Source organism: Acomys minous (genome assembly GCF_964271855.1).
Source record: "Acomys minous genome assembly, chromosome: 1".
NCBI lineage: Eukaryota > Metazoa > Chordata > Mammalia > Rodentia > Muridae > Acomys > Acomys minous.
The window spans coordinates 132,295,657-132,315,185 of NC_140483.1; the positions used below are offsets into that span (position 1 = coordinate 132,295,657).

The window sequence follows — 19,529 nt, forward strand, 5'->3', positions numbered from 1 at the left end:
GAAAGAAAATAAATACATAGAAGCCAGAAATAAATACTGTGGAAAAAAAAATGAAACACATGAACTGAGGTTCTAACCATTATGGTGCTGGCATAGACATAATTGATTCATCATTGTCATATTAGGAAACAATGCTCAGTGCTAAGTAGGGATACGGCCCAGCTCGGTTAGCGGGGAGATGCAACCACAGGAGATGTAGAGCAGTAAGATTAGCTCTCCGACACCTCAGAGACTTGCTATGCCAGGCCGCCATGCACAGCCTGGAAATAGAAGGGGCCCTCCCCCTTTTTTTTTGTCTCCAGCATTTTCTCTGTAAAGGGTTTGCATAAAGCTCATTATTCAAGCTTCTGAGCTGCAATCATAACCATAGCGTTATTAGATGCTGGCGTAGGTTTCTATACTGAACTTCAACCAGGTACAAGATCTATACAAATTAGAAACTGTAATGTGTTAGGGCTTGAGGAGGCAACTCAGCTGGACAGGACTTGTCACACAACCCTGAGGACCCCTGAGTCCAACGCCTAGAACCTATGTAAAATAAACCAAACATGGAGCACAGTGGCACATGCGTGTAATCTCAGTGCTGAGGAGGAGGCCTGAGCACACTGGCCAAGCTGAACTAGTCAGTGAGAAACTCTGTCTGGAAAAGAACAGTACCTGAAGAACAACACGTAAGGTTGCGCTCTCTCTCTCTCTCTCTCTCTCTCTCTCTCTCTCTCTCTCACACACACACACACACACACACACACACACACACAATTAGCCTTTTAATAACCTTGGCAATTCTGTCTCCTGTGTCAAACCCTCCCCCATGTTGCCCAAGGAGGAAAGAGTGCACGCATGCTTAGAAGCAGGGGTTTGAGGCGGTGCCGTGAGACAGGCTGGTGGAGCCGTTGGTTCCAGCTCTGCACCCATTTTGACTTCACTGCATTCACTGTTTCCTGCACAAGATGCAGAACTGCAGAGCCGGCTGCAAATCAGCCAGAGCACCCCTGTCGTTCCCACTCCCCTCTGTACAGTCAGAATGGAAACATTTGCTCTAGTGGAAAGGAGTGATAAGGATGGATTTTTAAAGTTTCCATTTTTAAGTGAAAATGAAAGAAAAATGCTCTTCTAGATGTGTTGTGCCTTTGAGCTCCATTTGAGAAAAGGGGGGAAAAAAGGCAGAGAAAGCTGCTGTGAAGGTCACTGAGTGAAAGAACTTCCTCGGGGCACAGAATAAATTAAATCCCAAGGAAAAAATAAAATGTGATTTCCAGAGTGTGAGGCACAAACTCCAAATGACAATGATTGACAGCCAAACTATATCCGTGCAATATCCAAGACTGCACGTTCTCATTTACCTCAGTGTAGCCAGCAAGCGCCCATTAAACATCCGTCTGATGCCCAAATTAACCTTCTTGGCAAACTGAAAGAGGCACAAACTATCATAATCAACCTTTCATTATCACAGCAGCCTCTAGTTAAAGGGTCAGAATAATTGTGCCATCAGAGCCTTGATTGTTTTCAATCAACAGCCGGCTGGAGTGACAGCTCGGTGATGGAGGAGTCTGATGAAACCGCACCAGTCCTAATCAGAGCAGATGAAAGGAAGGCATGATTGGTGCAAATGAACAGTCGTGCCTCTCCTTTTCATTTACAATCTGAAATTACTCTTAAATTTGTGAGGTGTTTTTTTTTTCTTCCTCCCTTATGAGCACCACTGAAAGAATGTTTGACTTATTATGAGTTCTGACAGTGCAGAGTTATAAAACACAGGTAGGGTTATCAGCTGAGGCTTTAAGTGGGTATTCAGCATAATTCTAACAAATTCACTCTTGAAAAGCACAAAATGACTAAAAAGGCTTCTTCCAATGACCTAACCTCTCAGTGCAGTCTGATAAAGAGCCGTTGGCTTTGCTGGCGTTGCAAACGCGCCGCGGAGCTGGGGCTGAGAACACGCATGCTCTGTAGGTGTTTTCCATCGTCACCCACAGTACTGGGTCCTCGGTCCCAACCCGTTTTGTTCTCCGAGAACAGGAAGGAACATTAAGAGCTGAACAGGCTTCATTCATCAGTGGGTGTGCATCAGATAGAAACAACTGTGGTTAAGAACCTGAAGTCCCCCCTGGGAACCACGGATGGCGTGAGAGAGACCAGAACCAGCAGCCTTAAGCTGCCACACTAGGGGCATACAGAAAGAAGAAAGGCCGTTCTGTGACAGGGTCAGCTGAATTGGGCATTTCGTGAATTTGGAAAAAAAAAAATCAAGCAGCATAAAGTTGGTCACACAGTGTTTCTTGAATTAATAAGCAGTACATATTAACACCCCTTAAAATTTAGGGATGTATGAGATAGCAAAAACAAGCCTCTAGCTTCTGTTTTTTTCCTTAAGTTTGAAATCAACTAGTGACTAATCATGAGGATGCTATGTTTTAAGTCAATGCTACAGAACAAAGGGAAATCATTCAGCCATAAAATTCACGTGTATTATTTTCATGTGCACAAGTGTATGTACCCATGCATGTGGGGGGTATAGACTTTGGAGGATTTTAATCTTTTAGGATTTCAGAGTTCAGGACACTGCCCCTCTAGACTGTATCCCTTGAGATTGTAATGAGCACTACTGTAAGCCAAGTGAAGGTAGCTGCTGGCTCGGCTTTCAGCTTAGTTTTTAACATCTTAACTGTGGAGCTTTACATAAAACGTAGACTATTTTATTGGCTAAACTGCTCCTTGCAATGACAGCATAGAGGTAAGCAACTCACAAAGTAAAAGAGGGAGTGATTAGAACAATAGGATTGACTTTTCCATGCAGTGATTAGGAAAACAAAATTCCCCTGAGATCTAAACAGACTTAGAGGTCAGCTGCTATCTACAAATGGAGATACAGAGGGATGTGCAAAATTCACCAAGTCAGATCTACCTGTGGGACTTCAAGGAGGAAGGAGTCACAAGCTTAGGACATCCCAGGGTATCTCAATGCTTTGGCCTGCTTTGATATTTTGAATATAACTTTCAAGGGAACATATCTAGGAAATAGTTCAAAAAATGTATTTTCCAAGTCCTCCCATATTCCTTTGCACTTTATCGGGGGCTCAGCTTCTTCAGCAGGTCTCTTCACTTGGGCATGCAGGCACCATGCCTAGTTTCACCAAAGCTCCTAAGGAGCCAGTGCTCTGAGTTTGAGGTTGGTTTCTTTCCTTTCTTTCTTTTCTCTCTTTTTTTTTTTTTTGGTCTTTTGAGACAGGGTTTCTCTGTGTAGCCTTGGCTGTCCTGGACTCGCTCTGTAGACCAGGCTGGCCTCGAACTCACAGCGATCCGCCTGCCTCTGCCTCCCGAGTGCTGGGATTAAAGGCGTGCGCCACCACGCCCGGCTATTTTTTTTTTATTTAACTAATTTATTCAGATTACAACTCAATTGTTATTCCATCACCTGTATCCTCCTGTTCCTCCCTCCTTTCCGCTTTCACCCTATTCCCCATGCCTATGTCTGTGACCCCACTATATGGTCATAGGCTATCAAGTCTCATCTTGGTAGTCTGCTTATCCTTTCTCTGAGTGCCACCAGGCTTCCCCAAGCCATGACATTCTTCTGAACAGAAGGTGCACTATGTGTGTACAGGCCCAAATGGATGGTTTGGGGATACTAATTGCTCACCAGATTGAAATGAGCACTTCCTTGTGGGTTCAAACGCATGCAGCTAAAAGGCAGGCCAATTTGACTAGGTCCACTTCTAAGGCCCAGAACTCAAGGAGCATGGAATCACCCTAAACATCACACAGCCCCTTTACAGTGCCCAATCTTACATGGGATGAGAAAAGCAAAAATCTATTCTTTAGGAGCCTATTCAAACCTGGTGAATCAATTTCTTTATTTACTCTATTGTTTACCCCTTTCTGGAGATACATGAGCTTCCTTCCACAGAGTATTCACAGTGGGCAGAGTGAATGATCCCTCAGCTCTCATATTCAATGTCAGTCTCACACCCAAGGAGAAGGACGCTTACAGGTACTGACCTCTTAACTGAGCAGCAACCCTTCAAAATGCAGTTTAGTTTTACTTTCAGCTATGAGTAATTTCCCATTGTGATTGGCTGGCTTTTAGTCAATTTAGTATAATTAATGCCAAATTACATTGTAATTCACATAGAATTACAAATTAAAAGCTATATTAAGAGCAAATGAATTAATCAAAATTAATGATATTATACTCACTTGTTTTAGAGAGTTAATGAGATGGGTCTTCCTAAAACGTTTAAACTTAAGTATACGGTCTATCACTTCTTTAATTATCAGAGTTCCTGGGGTGGCCAGCGGACGCGGTATGTGGACCTTTCACATGGACAAGAGCACACCAGGCACACAAGTGTACTCAGTCTCCAGGGTGAAGAGCTCTAGCTTGCTTTAGTTTGCCTTGCACATAGTATCAGTGCCTCTAACCAATAATGATTTACAATGTTTTTTTTAATAAACAAAAGGGGGGAGAGTGGGAGACAACTATGATACCATCCTGTAGAAACACCAAGATCCTATTAATTCTCCGTAAAAAAAGGATTACGTTTCTGGCTGTGCTTTTCCTACCAGGATGTTGGGATTCATTTGCAGTTCTTACTGTAGCAGTCCTATAACACAGTGGAGGTGACTGGACCAAGATGGAGAACATCACTGCAGAGAGTGCACAACTCTGTATTATGAGCACGAAGGGAACTAAGAAGTCCCTCTTTCTGTGGGCTCTCACTCTGACTGTGATCTGAGAAAAGCCACTTTTCCAGGTAGTTTGAGGCCAAATGTTCTCCCTCCTACGTGGTAGACAGAATATAGAGCGCATGCATTCTACATATCTGCCTGTCACTGCATCTCAATCCAAACTTTAGCCTTTTTTATTTTATTTTATTTTTTAAAGATTTATTTATTTATTATTATGTATACAGTACTCTGTCTGCACATACACCTGCAGGCCAGAAAAGGGCATTAGATCATATTTTAGATGGTTGTGAGCCATGGCTCAGAGGTTAAGGGCACTGATTGCTCCTCCAGAGGTCCTGAGTTCAACTCCTAGCCTTTATTTTAAATTTTATCAAAAGTCCCAGGGATGGGGTGAAGGAAGTAGTGCACAAAGACATTAGTATGAAACAACAAACACCAAGGTTTTTCCCCCGGACATCTCATTTAAATATGAATACTTCCAAACTTCTGGGCCACTCTACATGGATGTTTGGATGCACTCCTTTAGAATGTCAGGGCCAGGAAACCACTATGGTCTCGCATGGCCAAGCATCATGAGCTTCATAGACACTTGAGTGGCCTGACATTGCAGAGCTTGGGCCCATGAATTCATGGGTATTGGAAAGACACTAATACTCACCAATATCAATAAATTAATATTTTCTCTCTTTCTCTTAAACCCCATATCTGTCATCCAACTGTCAATTTCTGTCACATAAATTCTTAAGGTTTCAATAGACTGGGCATAAAATGAAGCTGCAATGGCTCATCATTTCATTCCTTCTATATAGTTTCTAATCCCAGGTAGAAACTGTAGCCTACAGACTTCCTCCCACACAGTCTCCATCACATACTCCAGCAGAAATAAGGGAACTCGGACTCTCTTACATGGATGGGAACCTACCTCTGCAGAGGATCTGCACGTGACTCCTCCTTAGCAGCCTGGCCCTCCTGCACTGTCCCTCATCACCTCGTATTCGGAAGAATCTAAGGTTCCTCGTTTGAAATTCCATTCTTCTTAATTGACCCATCTGAAGACCTGATTTCTTTTGGCAAGCCCTTCAGTACCACTTTCCACTACTGCTTTAATTTCATTCATTTTTGCTGCTCCCCACACAGTTGTACAAGAAGCGAAAAGGAAAGCTGGCCAGTTACTAGAGACATTAATAGCTGATTTCCTTCATTAGAGAGTAAGATGCAGGAGCTACTTTAGGTTCTCTTTGGGGGGGGGGGCAGGGAGTTAGTGTATTTCAAGAGAATACAGTGAGCTCTACACTAAAACAAATTGTAAAGTGAGTTAATCACCGAACTTTATACTGAAACTTCATTTTCTCACTAGATAAAATTTGGATAAAACTTGCTCATCTACTATAACATGTCTAAGGAGAAGTAGAAACTCATTAAAATATGAAGCTCTCTATACTTGCAAGAATTATTATTGTTGTTATTACTGGTGGACTTTTTTTTTTTTTTTTTTTTTGCATGCCGCAGGGCTTCTACCTTATATACAGCTTATGGTTGGGTTTTATTTTGAAATCCCTGATATCCCAGGTAGCAGCAATATTACTGCAGGCCACCAATGCATAAGTAATATTCTCCAGTCATCTTTTTCCTCCCTATAACAACAACAAAAATACCAGTCTCTGGAAACAACATGAGTCAGAATGAAAATTAGAAGCAGAAAACATAAACATGTCATATCTCATAAATCACCTTCTTGTTCTGTTGTACTCAATTCTTAGAGAGAGAGAGAGAGAGAGAGAGAGAGAGAGAGAGAGAGAGAGAGAGAGAGAAAGAGAGGGAAGCCATTAACTCACAGAACCGGCAGAACATGAATACAAGTTGGCTTTCTTGTAATTTCTGATAATCACTGCCCCTCACAGCTACTTGACAACACACAGCTCTAGTGCAGGGAATTAGCAAAGTTCCTCTGCAGTGGTTGTGTCATGTGTCTCACAAAGGCATAAAGCCCAGAAAACAACAGCACAGCCACTTGTCAAGCTATGGGGGATGACTCTCACAGAGAATTAGCACCATGCAGATCAGGAGGAATGACTAAATCCACAGTAGCACCTCCAAGCACCACACCTGAAAATATCAACATTCCTCAGTGTCCAGCTGAGGGCCCAGACAGGAAGCATCTTCGGGGCTGCACTACTTGGGATGCAAGAGGGATGGTGTTTATTTTCTTTTCTAACATTTAGTAGAATGTGGAAGACTCGTGTAGCTGGGTGGAACAGTAAGCAGTTTCAGGAACAAAATAGAGAATTGGTGCAAATGTGATTAGCTTAGGCATTGGTGAATAAAAACACATATGGAAACCAATATATAAATACACCAAGCCAATGTCTAGCTGGGAAAAATATAGCAATACTGTAATACTACAGGTCACGCACAAGCATAGTCAAGGATTAAATAAAACACTATATTTTGGGGGTAAAATTCTCAGACCACAGAATATGACTCTATTCTGAAATACTAAGATCTTTGTATTTAAGACACGAACTCTTTTTGAGGAATTTTTGGATTTTATAATCATATCTCCTGATTTGTTTGCCTAGGATGGTGCCAGAGACCAGCAGAGATTTTCAAAGCTGTATGAATGTGAATAGAAGTCAAGAATGAACAAGTCACTGAAGAAACAACAAAGGGACACTGGGTGCTGTGGGAACGTCCAAACAACCGTACTTTACCTTCCCTCAAAACTAGATCATTTCAACACACCTCAAGTGATAAGCAAACACATCCATGCGAGACCCAACCACATCCACAGAAGCAGTGCCTACTGGTGCTTTGTGCTACGTGTCCAGCACCCATGCTACAGTCAGCAATAAGAGTGCTCAATAGCATGTAGCCCAACACAGCAGGTCCTCAGTACTTAGTTGTCATGAATGAAAAAGTGAGTGAAGCACATGCCATAGAACACAGAAGAATTAGCAAGGTGACAACACAGGGCAGGAAAAGCAGCCATTCTCCATTTACTGTGGACCCTACTACACAACTACACAGAGAACCAGATTAGCCAAGAATTTCTTACTATATTTTTATTTATTTAATACTAGAGGTTGGACCCAGAGCCTCATGGAACTACAAGAAACTACACCCAAGTTTTCCAAATTTTGTTTAAAGCTAGCTTGGGGGGTGGAGTGGCACAAGCCTATAATCCCAGCACTCAGGAAGGCAGAGGCAGGAGAATCTCTATAAATTTAAGGCCAGCCTGGTCTACTAAGAGAGTCCAGAACAGCCAAGATTACACAGAGAAACCATGTCTTGGAAAAACCAAGCCAAACAAACAACAAATAAAACCCAAAAGGATACGTTGGTGCATCTTTATCACTCCTTACTAACTTTAGGCTATTGGCTAAAAAAGATAGAATCCAAAAGTTAGAGGACATGAATTTGTAGCTTTGTTCTGCTAATTTCCCATTCACATCACTGGACCAAAAAAGTAGTAAATGCAGAAGCGTTTTGTAAACTCTGATTCACCGTGTAAATCAGAAGCCTGGTGATGTATTGCTTCATCTATTGCAGTGTTTGCGGTCCTTGCTTATCCCTGACCAGAAGCATATTTGGGTCACTTTATCATCTAAGAGATAGAAGATGAAACCCAAAGATGTCACCAACGTCCTCCACTTTCTAACTATGAAAGAGTAAAAGCTTTGCCTTCTGAGATTACTTTTAAGGAAAATGACTGAACCAAAATGCAATGCATTGATTCTGTGGTGCAGATGAAAGCTAAAGAGGAGCTTGTCAAAACTCAGAAACAAAAACCCAGCTCTGCATATGAGGCTGTTGACCACTCTCTACAGTATGGATCTGACATTGCTAGAGACACAGATTTCTAATAAAACACAAAGGAGTATGGATTTTAAAAGGCCAAATTCATTTTCTATGGCACGTTTCCTAAAAATGAATACAGCTTTGTATAGGGCTGGTAGTATACCTTACCATCCATTCCATTTTAATATGAAGGATCCATATTGTTGCCATCATGTTTTATTTATGGGATGCAGGAGACTAGCACGCCATGTGCAATGTGAACATCGCAGGCCCAGTCTCTGCCTCTGGTAGTGTATAATCCCAGACAGATGTACACAGGATTATGGCCAGCTCAAAAGAGATAGCATGGACCTTTTAGAGTAGGTAGGAAGTGCCTCTAACCAAAGGTCAACAAAGGAATAAAAGCATTATCATTAGAGAATATATAGGAAGTGTTAGTAAGTTATTAAAGGAAAGTAAAGCTGCCCAGGACAGACTAGGAAATTCTATGCCAAAGAAGAGTTTTAAAAGTATCTGAGTATGGTGGTGCATACCTTTAATCCCTGCACTCTCGAGACAGAGGCAAGTGGCTATCTGTGAGTTCAAGGCCTGTCTCATCCATATAGTGAGTTCCAGGGCAGCTGAGGAGAAATAACCCTTGTCTAAAAAAAAAAAAAAAAGAAAGAAAGAAAGAAAGAAAAAAAGAAAGAAAGAAAGAAAGAAGTTAAATGGACAAGGAAAACAAAGTATAATGTTGAGGAGATTTAGGAGGCTCATGGGTCTGCAAAATGATTATTGCACGTTGTAGTGTATTTTATCAAGGAGAGGTTCAGAAAAAGAAAAAAGTAAATAAATAAGCATGTAGTTTGTTCAGTGCGAATAATTTATGACAGGTCTTCAGAGTCAAACTGGTATATAGTGAAAATTAGACCTTTCACTAAGAAGGGATTGTCCCAGATTACATTGTCGCTATATAGTGAAACAGCCACCTGGGTAAACTCTGGTGTCTGGACTGTGTTGCACCTAAGCTATGTTGCACATATTAATCAAAGGCACTACCCCTCCCTTATCCACATTTCTATTACCTGCCCTACTTTGTGCAATTTCCTTTCTCTTCCTCAGCACCTCTTCTTCACTGTTTTTTAAGACATGGGATGGGGATTTGTCAAAGTCAATGAGCACTTTATTACAGTGAGAACGCTCTGTAATGAACAATTCAGCAGTTTAATGAGATTCTGTAGATCTGTCTCTAGCCTGTCCGTCAAGTTTCACTTCTATAAAGCACCCTGACACTAATCCTCTGGCAGACCCAATCTTTACCTTGGGCTGAATATTAGATCCTTCCATGGTATATTGCATTACTAGTATAACCTCAGAAAAAAATGATAAACTTAACTATCCTTGAGGCAATATAGTTGGCCTGATTTGATTTTTCTCTATTGAGTATGAGGGAATTATTTATTTACTAAAATAAAGCAAAAACAATTTCTTACTGCCTGCTGAATGCCTAAATTAATAATATTTATGGGAGTCTTTTAATTCCTTTTTGGGGATCAGATTTAACAAACTATCTTATTGCCTGCAGAAACCAGTTTCTAAAATTCTACTGTATAAAACTAGTAGCCTTTAGAGAGGCAATTGTGATAGCTTCTAAGCGGAGAGAATGGAATTTTCCTGACAACTGTACTTTACTGTGTCTATCTCCGGCAGTGCCTTCAACCATGCGACAATAGCAGACAGATGCCACAGGAATGGGTGGCCTCAAATCTCAATCTTATTAGAAAAAAACAAAAAAAAACAAATAGAAGCCATTCTGCTTCTTTTTCCCTTAATGAAGTGAAGGGGTTGGGCTACCTCACTCTCTGAGCTGGCCATGGTAAATTCGGAGATGAGGGTTACTGACATCCCTGCCAGGACCACATCCTCACCAGCACTTGCAAGCACCGCCTGGGTAAACCTTCACAGAAATGTCCTGGAAGCAGCAGGCTCTTGTAACTTCTTTTTAAAGTCATGACTGTGGACAAGTGGGGGAGGTAACAGTACGTACCAATAGCCTTGAACCGGAAGGGTAGCTCTGCTCTGTAAACTGGAGCCAGGTTCTCAAGCCTTCATTCTGTTTGTCAGAAAACAGAGAGAGCCACTCACCTAGCCTGCTGTTCTGGTAAGCCAATAAGGTTCCAAATGCCTGTGACCAGACTGGCCCTTATCTCTTACTATTTTTTCAATAAAAAAGACAGCTGCTGATTAAAGTTCAAGGAAGCAAGGAGAGCCTCACAACAGTCGTACGTCAGTAGAGTCAGGTGTTAGATGACAAATTTTGATCAGTGGTAAAAAAGCTCCCTGCATGGGTTGGATAAGATGGGAGCTCACTCGCCTCATCTGCCAACAAAACACTGAACTTTTCCTTGTGTGTGCAGACAGCCACTGTTCGTCACCTCCCGCAGGCTCGGCACTGCAAGAATCAAGATGTGTAGACAGTGCTGTAGAATGAGATAGACAGTGAAGGGAGCCGGAGGGGTAGGGGAGCAGAAATGAGCTCTATATCCTGAAGACTTCAGGTGTATTACCCAAGGACAGTCACTAGGGATGAGCAGAAAAGGATTTAAATTGACTAATCAACCTTCAAACAAAAAACATCCCTCCGTCCCCTAGACAAAGCAGTGACAGGATGTGAAAAGATTCTATAGTCAGGGGAAAGGAAGGGCTCCTGAAAAGCACTGGCGAATACATAATGAACTAAGGAGGGAGATTTCCCCCGCACCCCACTATAGCATAGGAAGAACTTCACTTCATCTGAGGTCTGAGCTTCTATCTATTGTAATAAGAAAATGTATCTGAGAGTAAAAAGGGACCATTGTGGGTACAGAGGGTAGGGGAGCAACAGAGAAGGGATGGAGCCATAGAGAACGGAGCAATAGAGCAGGGTCTACGCGATCTGATCGAGGAAATAGGGAAAGAGGAAGGAAATTGGGAAGGGGAGAGGGAGATAAATGTAAAAGAAGGGTTAAAAGAACAGTAAGGCCAAATTTACCAAATGCTTTCTCTGCATCTATTTGACCACGTCCCCTGGATGGGGAGGCCTGGTGGCACTCAGGGGAAGGATAGCAGGCTACCAAGAAGAGACTTGATACCCTATGAGCACATACAGGGGGAGGAGGTCCCCCTCAGTCACAGTCATAGGGGAGGGGAGTAAGGGGAAAATGGGAGGGAAGGAGGAATGGGAGGATACAAAGGATGGGATAACCATTGAGATGTAATATGAATATATTAATAAAATAAATTATTTTTTAAAAGAACAGTAGAGCAATGTGTGGTGGCGCATGCCTTTAATCCCAGCACTTGGGAGGCAGAGGCAGGTGGATCGACCTTAGTTTGAGAGGCCAGCCTGGTCTACAAAGGGAGTCCAGGATAGCCAAGGCTACACAGAAAAACCCTGTCTCAAAAAACCAAAAAAAAAAAAAAAAAAGACAGTAGAGATGTCTGAAAGAGTCATACGGAATCATACTATCTGCCTTTAAAAAAAAACCTACAATGCATGTAAGTCTATGTATACACATACATGATTGAAAAGATAATCCCTCATTGGGCTGATAATGCCTCCTCCAAGAGCCAGGGAGCATCTAACAAAAACCATGACACCACACATAGGAAGCCCTCTTTTGAGTTGTTAATCAAAATTGTCCAAGAGACTCCAAAAACCCATGGGCATTTCTTTTGCCCTTGAGTGCCCCCTAGATGTGGAAGGTCTAGGCCCCTATTGCTGAGGATACCATGCCCTTCAAACACAGACCACAAGCCCCAGAATGGGAACTGACCTGGATGCCTCCTCCTTAAGGACTAGGTTTCACGGTACCAGAAGGTGCCAGGCAAGCTTCCAAAGGAGGGAGGCAAGCAACAGCCCTACCCAGCTCTGATACTTACAAACCATACAAGACCAGCATGGGAAGTTAAGCGTAAGGTTATGGTACACATACCTCAGCAGTAACCAAAACTCTCCAGTTGGACTTAAGATCCACTCACCAACAGGGAAGTCATGCCTGGTACTGGAAACCCAGCCAACCATGCAAGGCTAGTGAAGTCACAGATCTTGACAATCATAACTATCATAATCCCTCAGTATTTCTCCTTATCCCCACAAATAAGTGTAATCGTTACCACTCATCAGGGGAATTTCTCTTTACAAGAGACAGACCACCAAAGAAAACCACACCACATCAAAATACAGAGTTGGGGATGCCCAGTCCCAATGGACACATCTACCAAACGCTCCCATACCTAAGGCTCAGAGAACATTTTGAAAGAGGAGGCAGAGAGATTGTAAGAGCCATAGGATCAGGAAGTTTGCTGTGAAGTTATGTCCCCTAGTAATGTCAGGAGTTATACCCATAAGTCTCAGCAATATGACCACCCAATCAAGGATGTCAACAGTACACAAGCAAGTGGATGGTGCGGGTGGGACGGAATGGGAGGGGGCAGGGGCGGGGCACATGAAGCCTCAACCCTATACAAAAACAAACAAACAAAAAACAAAAAAACAAAAACTATAGGCAATTAAGCAATGCTGAGAGCAGGAGAAATAGTCTTTCCCAGGGAAGAACACAACAACTAGCTATCCAACACCAAATGTTCAGCCCTGAAAACATGCATATGAGTAACATTATGCAGACCGAGCCGATTATATTCAGGAATATGTATGTATACGTTGTATGCATGTAACAACAGTTAATGAAAAGAAGTCCATAGATTTCAAAGGCAGAAAAAGGGCTGAATGGGAGGGTTCAGAGGGAGGAAAGATAAGGAAGAAATGATGTAGTTATATTACAATCTCAAAAATAAAAGAACTAAAAATGCTCAAATTCCCTAGACACACATACTATGCTCTCTCAGCAGGAATTTCTGGAATGGACTCCAAGCCAGGTATTTACCAACTCTCAGCGATCACAGAGTACAGCCATGTTTGAAGACTGTGGTTACCAATGGCCTCCTGGATTAACTTACCTTCATTTCACTGACTTGTGGACAAGTCTTTCTTCACCCAAACTTAAATCATTAAAATTAGCCAACTTCAAAGCTTGTGAACCAGTAAGTTAATTACAAATTAGCTAAAAACTCACATGAAAAAGTTTCTTAGAACTATGAAAAGCCATTTCGAACTTTTTAATCACTAAAATAAATTTAAAAGGAAATATCTGTGACTGGTTTTCCCAAAGAACCCAGAATTTCTTTTGTTTCAAGGGTTTAAATATGTATAAAATTGTTTTACAATCCATTCTTCTCATAGTCAGCTTAAGAAACGTTTTTGTCTTCAAGAGAAAATTCCTTTCCTTTTCTGATTTACCCAGGTTTGAGGAAGGCATGGTGCTGGCCTCATCACAAGCTGGGCTGTAGACTGGTGGGTGCCCATCAGTGACTTGCCTACCCAGGACACAGGACTTCAGCACATCCTCTGTTCTTCCCTCTCTCACCTGGCCTCCCCTAGCCCAGGCAGTGGACCTTACCTGCCAGATTTGCTCCTCGCTCAGGGAGGTCAGGCGGTCACTCTTCAGCACCTCCTGAAGCAGGCAGTAAGGCAGCGTGAGAACGTCCTCTGGGCGGCTCTTCAGGAGCTCCGAGAGGTGTTTCACTAGGAAATCTATCACTGCCTTCTCCAACAAGGTGAGGTGAAAGAGGTCAGCAAGTCTGTACAGATCCAAGTAATTAAAGCTATTTAGTTCCTGGGTGCCAAAAACATAAAAACAAAACAAAAAAAAATCTCTTAGAAATCCACAAAGAACAGGCAAGAAATTAGGTCCACTCACTACCATTTTCATAACAGGCACAGGGAATGGGGTCTTTAATATTAGGACCTCCCCATGCCCCACCAATTATAAAGTTCTAGTTTTTCTTGTTCTCCCCTTCTCTGAACGGAAATCCCTTTAAAAAAATAACCTACTTATTTTTTATTTTATTTTATATGCATTGGTGTTTTGCCTGCATAGATGTCTGTATAAGGGATCCCTTGGAAGTGGAATTATATATGTGGGACAGAAAGCCAAAATTTATACACACATATATGTATGTGCATATACACATACATACATACACAATAAATGCATATGTATGCATATTTATACTATGTATTCTCTAGAGAACCCTGACTAATACAAGGATACTGATGCATTCCACCTCTCCTGTAGTTTACTCCTTGTCTACTGATGGTGATACAGGAACCATTACGTGGGGATTAAGGACTAAGCACAAAAGACACACCAACTTTCGCATTGTTTCTGAAACTTCAACTGAAGGATGTCTGTACATAAAAACAACCCATCCTGTCTTAATGGAACTGGAAGACAAAATTTACACATCCTAGCAAATGGGTTACTCACAGAAAAGACCCATGTCTTGAATACTTATATACCAAATCCACCTAAATGCGGACCTTATTTTGTTAGCCTTAAACATTAGCATTCCCTCCTACCTATTCCCAAAGTTAACAGCCATACTCTCCAATGTACAGCCAGGCATCTGGCAAGCTATATCCATAAAGCTGCAGGAATTCCTGTCACCTCGCCTCTACGAGAACCAGGGTAGGACACACATCCACTGACAGAAAGCTTGCCTATTTAGAATAACGGTGCTTTAGATTTTCTTCATTCTTACTTTATAGGCACTAATATGTGGTCAGTGCTTTGTAAGAGCCAAAGATATAGAGGATGCTTTGAGACAGCTGTTCATTCTATGGACTTACTTAATTAAACTGGACATATTTCCTTTTCCTAGTTTTCTAAGACTACTAAGAATTCTAACAATATTCAATTCTATAATAATATATACAATTTCATATTTGAGAATTTAAATGAGTACTTTTAAAATATCTGATACTTATTTAAATTCTCAAATGTTATGGGATCACATATATTGCAAGTTCCTATGTTCTGTTTTTTGTTTTGTTTTGTTTTTAATGCAGAATCCACCTAGTGCTGCCTATTTCTGCTTGGGTGTAGGACAACCACCTGGAGCATGGCCTGCTTCTTAAGGGACACGCCCATAAAGAAAACTGATTTCTCCACACCACCCCCAGCAGTCAGTAATTTTCAACTGTGTCTCGGTTAAGGGTGGGACGTCAGGAGACTTTTTCCTATACATGCTGGGCTGGCTTGATCTTGTCCAGGTCTTATGCATGTGGTCCCAGCTACTGTGAGTTCCTGTACGTAACAGCCCTGTCGTGTCCAGCCACTATGGTGTCACTGCAGACATCCACAGCCTCTGGCTTGCACAAGCTCTCCTCCCTATCTACCATGACGATTATACAGCTTTAAAGAAAGGTGTGACACAGATGTCCCCTTTAGGGCTGAGCACTCCACAGTCTCTTACTCTTACACAGCACTTGTCCCGCTGACCAGCTGTGCCTCTGTGTTAACCACGAAGAATGCAGAAAGAAGCTTCTCCGAAGAAAGGCAAGAAATATGCTAATCTGGTGGGACAGGGAAGGGAAGTAGGCTGGGAAGTCTGAAAGAATTAAATGCTCATTTTCAAAATGCCATTTATCAAAACAGATGACCACCTGAGTCCACCACAGTGCAAATACACGAGGATCCACTGAGGCCTCTCATACAAAATAGCCTGGCTTCTTAGGCACACGTTACCAAAGGAACACAGAGTTACAGACAACAATTTCAAGGATTCTTAAAATTGTTCAAGTTTACTCCCCAGGGTTGGTAAGTACTAGGCTGTCAGTAGAGGATAAGGGATGCTAGTGTACACTTCAGCACGTCTTTGGGATGGAGTACATCTCTGAAGCAGGTTCACCTAATTTGGATTCCTGAGAAATATTGTGGTATCCCACAGCATTACTCTGCTATTCTTCCAAAGCCTGCTTTTCAACTCTTGCAGGGGTGGCAGGATTCTGATTCAGTGGGCAGCAACATGGAACAAAGAGGAGGGTACACAGAAACAGAAACACCTATGGTGCAAAGGGGATGGGATGGGCATGGAGCAAGGAAGACAGCATAAAGTGAATACAGAATGGTAACTGAATGCACTTCACTAGGGGTCCAACTTTATACACACACTCTGCGTCTCTTCTAATTATAAGCCCACAGCTTGAAAGCAGTCCACTTCAAAAGTACAGATAATTTATAAAATTATTTAAATAACTGTTCCTTTTCTCTTTTTATTTAATTTTTATGCAATATATTTGGATTTTTTTTCTCTTACTCCTCCCAGATCCTTCCCACATCCCTACCCACCCAATTCGTGTTCCTCTCCCTCTTCCCCTTCTCTAAAAAACCAAAACTAATATTCGTTTGCTATTTATTTTAATTTCAATTTTCCTCCATTTCAGCATCCGTGTAGTTTGCACATACATGTATGGCGCCAACAAAGCCGGGTGGAGGAGGGGGGAGAGCTGTAGAGACTGATGCACCAACCAAGGACCATGCGTGGTGAGGACCTAGGCCCTCTGCTCAGATGTAGTAGATAGGCAGCACAGTCTCCTTGTGGGTCCCATAATATGGTCTGACATGGACTCTGGTGCCAACTCATGGATCACTTCCCCCTGGTGGGGTAGTCTTGCCAGGCCATGAGGTAAGGATACAGGTAGTCCAGACAAGGCTTGATAGGCTGAGGTAAGATGTTAGGGGAGGAGGGCTCCCCTTTCTGAGGACTAGGGAAGGGGGGAGGGGCTAAGGGAGGGAGCTACAATTGGGCTATAAAGTGAACAAATTAAAAAATAAAATAAAATGCTTGTGTTCAAGGCAGAATACCACAGGGACGGAGGTATGCAGATATGGTTCTAATATGAGACTTAAGCCATCACCAGACTCCTACTACTCACCATTTACAAATGGAAAAAAAAAATACAACCAACTCACAGGCCTGTCATGGAGAGACCTTTTCAAAAGTACTTCCCCCAGCTTGTCTCATGCAAAGGATAGAGCAGATTGGGGCCCATCAGAGCAGAACCAGAAAAATAAAAGCCACAGTGGCTTAGTGTCCTGAAAGCAAAGTTCTGAGGAGAGTGGAGGAAGTTCTATATGTGTGAAATCCCGAGTGACTGTGTGTTGACATGAGGTGGTCCTTAGCTTCAGACGGCCGAAGCAACTCTGAGCTCTTCTGTATATTCTTTTTTTTCTTAAATTTACTTTTATTTTATGTGCATTAGTGTGAAGGCATCAAATTCTTTGGAACGAGAGTTATAGACAGCTGTTAACTGCCATGTGGGTGCTGGGAATTGAACCTGGGTCCTTTGGAAGAGCAGACAGTGCTCTTAACCACTGAGCCATCTCTCCAGCCCCCTGTATATTCTCTTAAAGAATGGTCACATCTAGATCTCTGTATCACAAGCTCCCACTCTGACCTATATTCTTCTCATACCTAGTCAATTGCCTAGGCCTATCTAGTTTCCATATTATAATTTCTTTTATGTCCTTTATCATCTCTTACTTGGACTTCTGTAGCTGTCAAAAACCATTTCTGTCTCTGGTATCAAATTCTCAATTCTCTCATTATATAACAAACTGACCATACCACAAATGGTTTAAAACTCAGTAATATTTTTATTATTATTATTTATTATTTATTAAAAATGGGTGTTACACAAAACTGGGAAGAAGATGTGTTAGGGGTTGTCTGGAAAGAGTGGGAGGGTAGAGTTCTGGATAAATAGGCTTAAGATACATTGTATTAAAAAAACAAAAACAAAACAAAAAAGATACATTGTATTCATGCATGAAATTAATCCCAGCACTCAGGAGGCAGAGTCAGGCGGATCTCTGTGAGTTCGAGACCAACCTGGTCTACAAAGTTAGTCCAGAACAGCTAAGGCTATACAGAGAAACCCTGTCTTGAAAAACCAAAAACAAACAAACAAACAAAAAAGAAAGAAAGAAAGAAAAAGTGTAAGACATATAAACAAATGTAAATATGTATCTTTTAGGCTTAGGTAAGAATTCAACATTTGCAATGTCAGTTTTTCCTCATTTACCAAGTTAATAAAAACCAAATTAAAAACACTAACAAAGATGGAGGGAGCTTGACCTCAGCTGCCACAATGCTTCAATTTTAGCAGAAAATAGCCAGAACCAAAGCTTATGTCTATAAATCTCTTGGACCCCATCACTCTTTAGGAACTGTTCCATAAATTTCTTTCTTTTTCATATAAACAAAACCTTTAAAAAGAAATTTTAAAACCTCAGTAACCAATTCTCATTTGTTACAGGGAAAAATTAAAACTCAAAGACACTGCCCTGTCTTCCATGACCTGCACCTGCTGAGTTTCTCATCCTGCAAAGCAGCAACTAATCAGACTGGCTCAGCTACTGCTGTGACAACTTCCTGCACATTCACAACAAAAGGGAGAAACACAACAGCATCTCAATACACTGTAACGAAAGAGAGGCAACCATCAGTCTTTGTAGAGTGCAGTCTTTGGAACATCTATCTATCTATCTATCTATCTATCATTTATATCATCTATTAATCAATCTAGCATCTGTCTGTCATCTATCATCTATCTACCCATTTACAAATAAGTGAAATTATATAGCTGAGGTAAACATGACAGAGGATAGAACATGCAGCTGAGTGCCTGAAGCAGCAGGTGTCTGACCTGGAATGAAAAGTTACTAAAGGTTTGCTGAGAATACGAAGCTTATAGATGAGAGAAGACCAGATACTGACTTAGTGAGATGTGAGATGTACATTGACCATAGTTTTATTTCTTTCCATCTATTGGGTTTTTTACAAAGCATCAATTCTTTTGACTTTTGTACCTTTTAAGATTTTAAATGTTTTGCTTTTTATGTATGTAATTTGTGTGTGTGTGTGTTTGTGTGTGTGCATACATATGCACATGCTGAAGGCTGTGTGGAGATCAGAAGACAATTTGTGGGAGTTGCTTCTCTTCCAGCAGTCCAATGCAAGGCATCAGGCTTTGTGGCAAGTGCTTTTAGCAGCTGAGCCATCTCACCAGCTCAAGTTGTCTTTTAAATAAGAATTGTCTCCTTACTTGTTGGTCTCACCATAACTAATTAAGTTATAAAACCTACATTTTAGAATAAGATGGAGCTGAAACTGCAGGA

At 41.6% G+C, this 19,529-nt stretch overlaps 1 protein-coding gene across 4 annotated transcripts in view; it reads right to left on the minus strand.

The window, feature by feature from the left end:
* Positions 1 to 19,529, minus strand: part of KLHL32 (kelch like family member 32) — a 220,870-nt gene that overhangs the window by 56,669 nt on the left and 144,672 nt on the right. For 3 of the 4 annotated variants that reach the window (XM_084792917.1, XM_084792919.1, XM_084792920.1), the window contains one exon: positions 13,965 to 14,180. The exons of the other annotated variant lie outside the window; for it this stretch is intronic. In XM_084792917.1, coding sequence (XP_084649043.1) covers positions 13,965 to 14,180 — 216 coding nt within the window. The remainder of the gene's footprint in view (positions 1 to 13,964; positions 14,181 to 19,529) is intronic. 4 annotated transcript variants of the gene reach the window in all.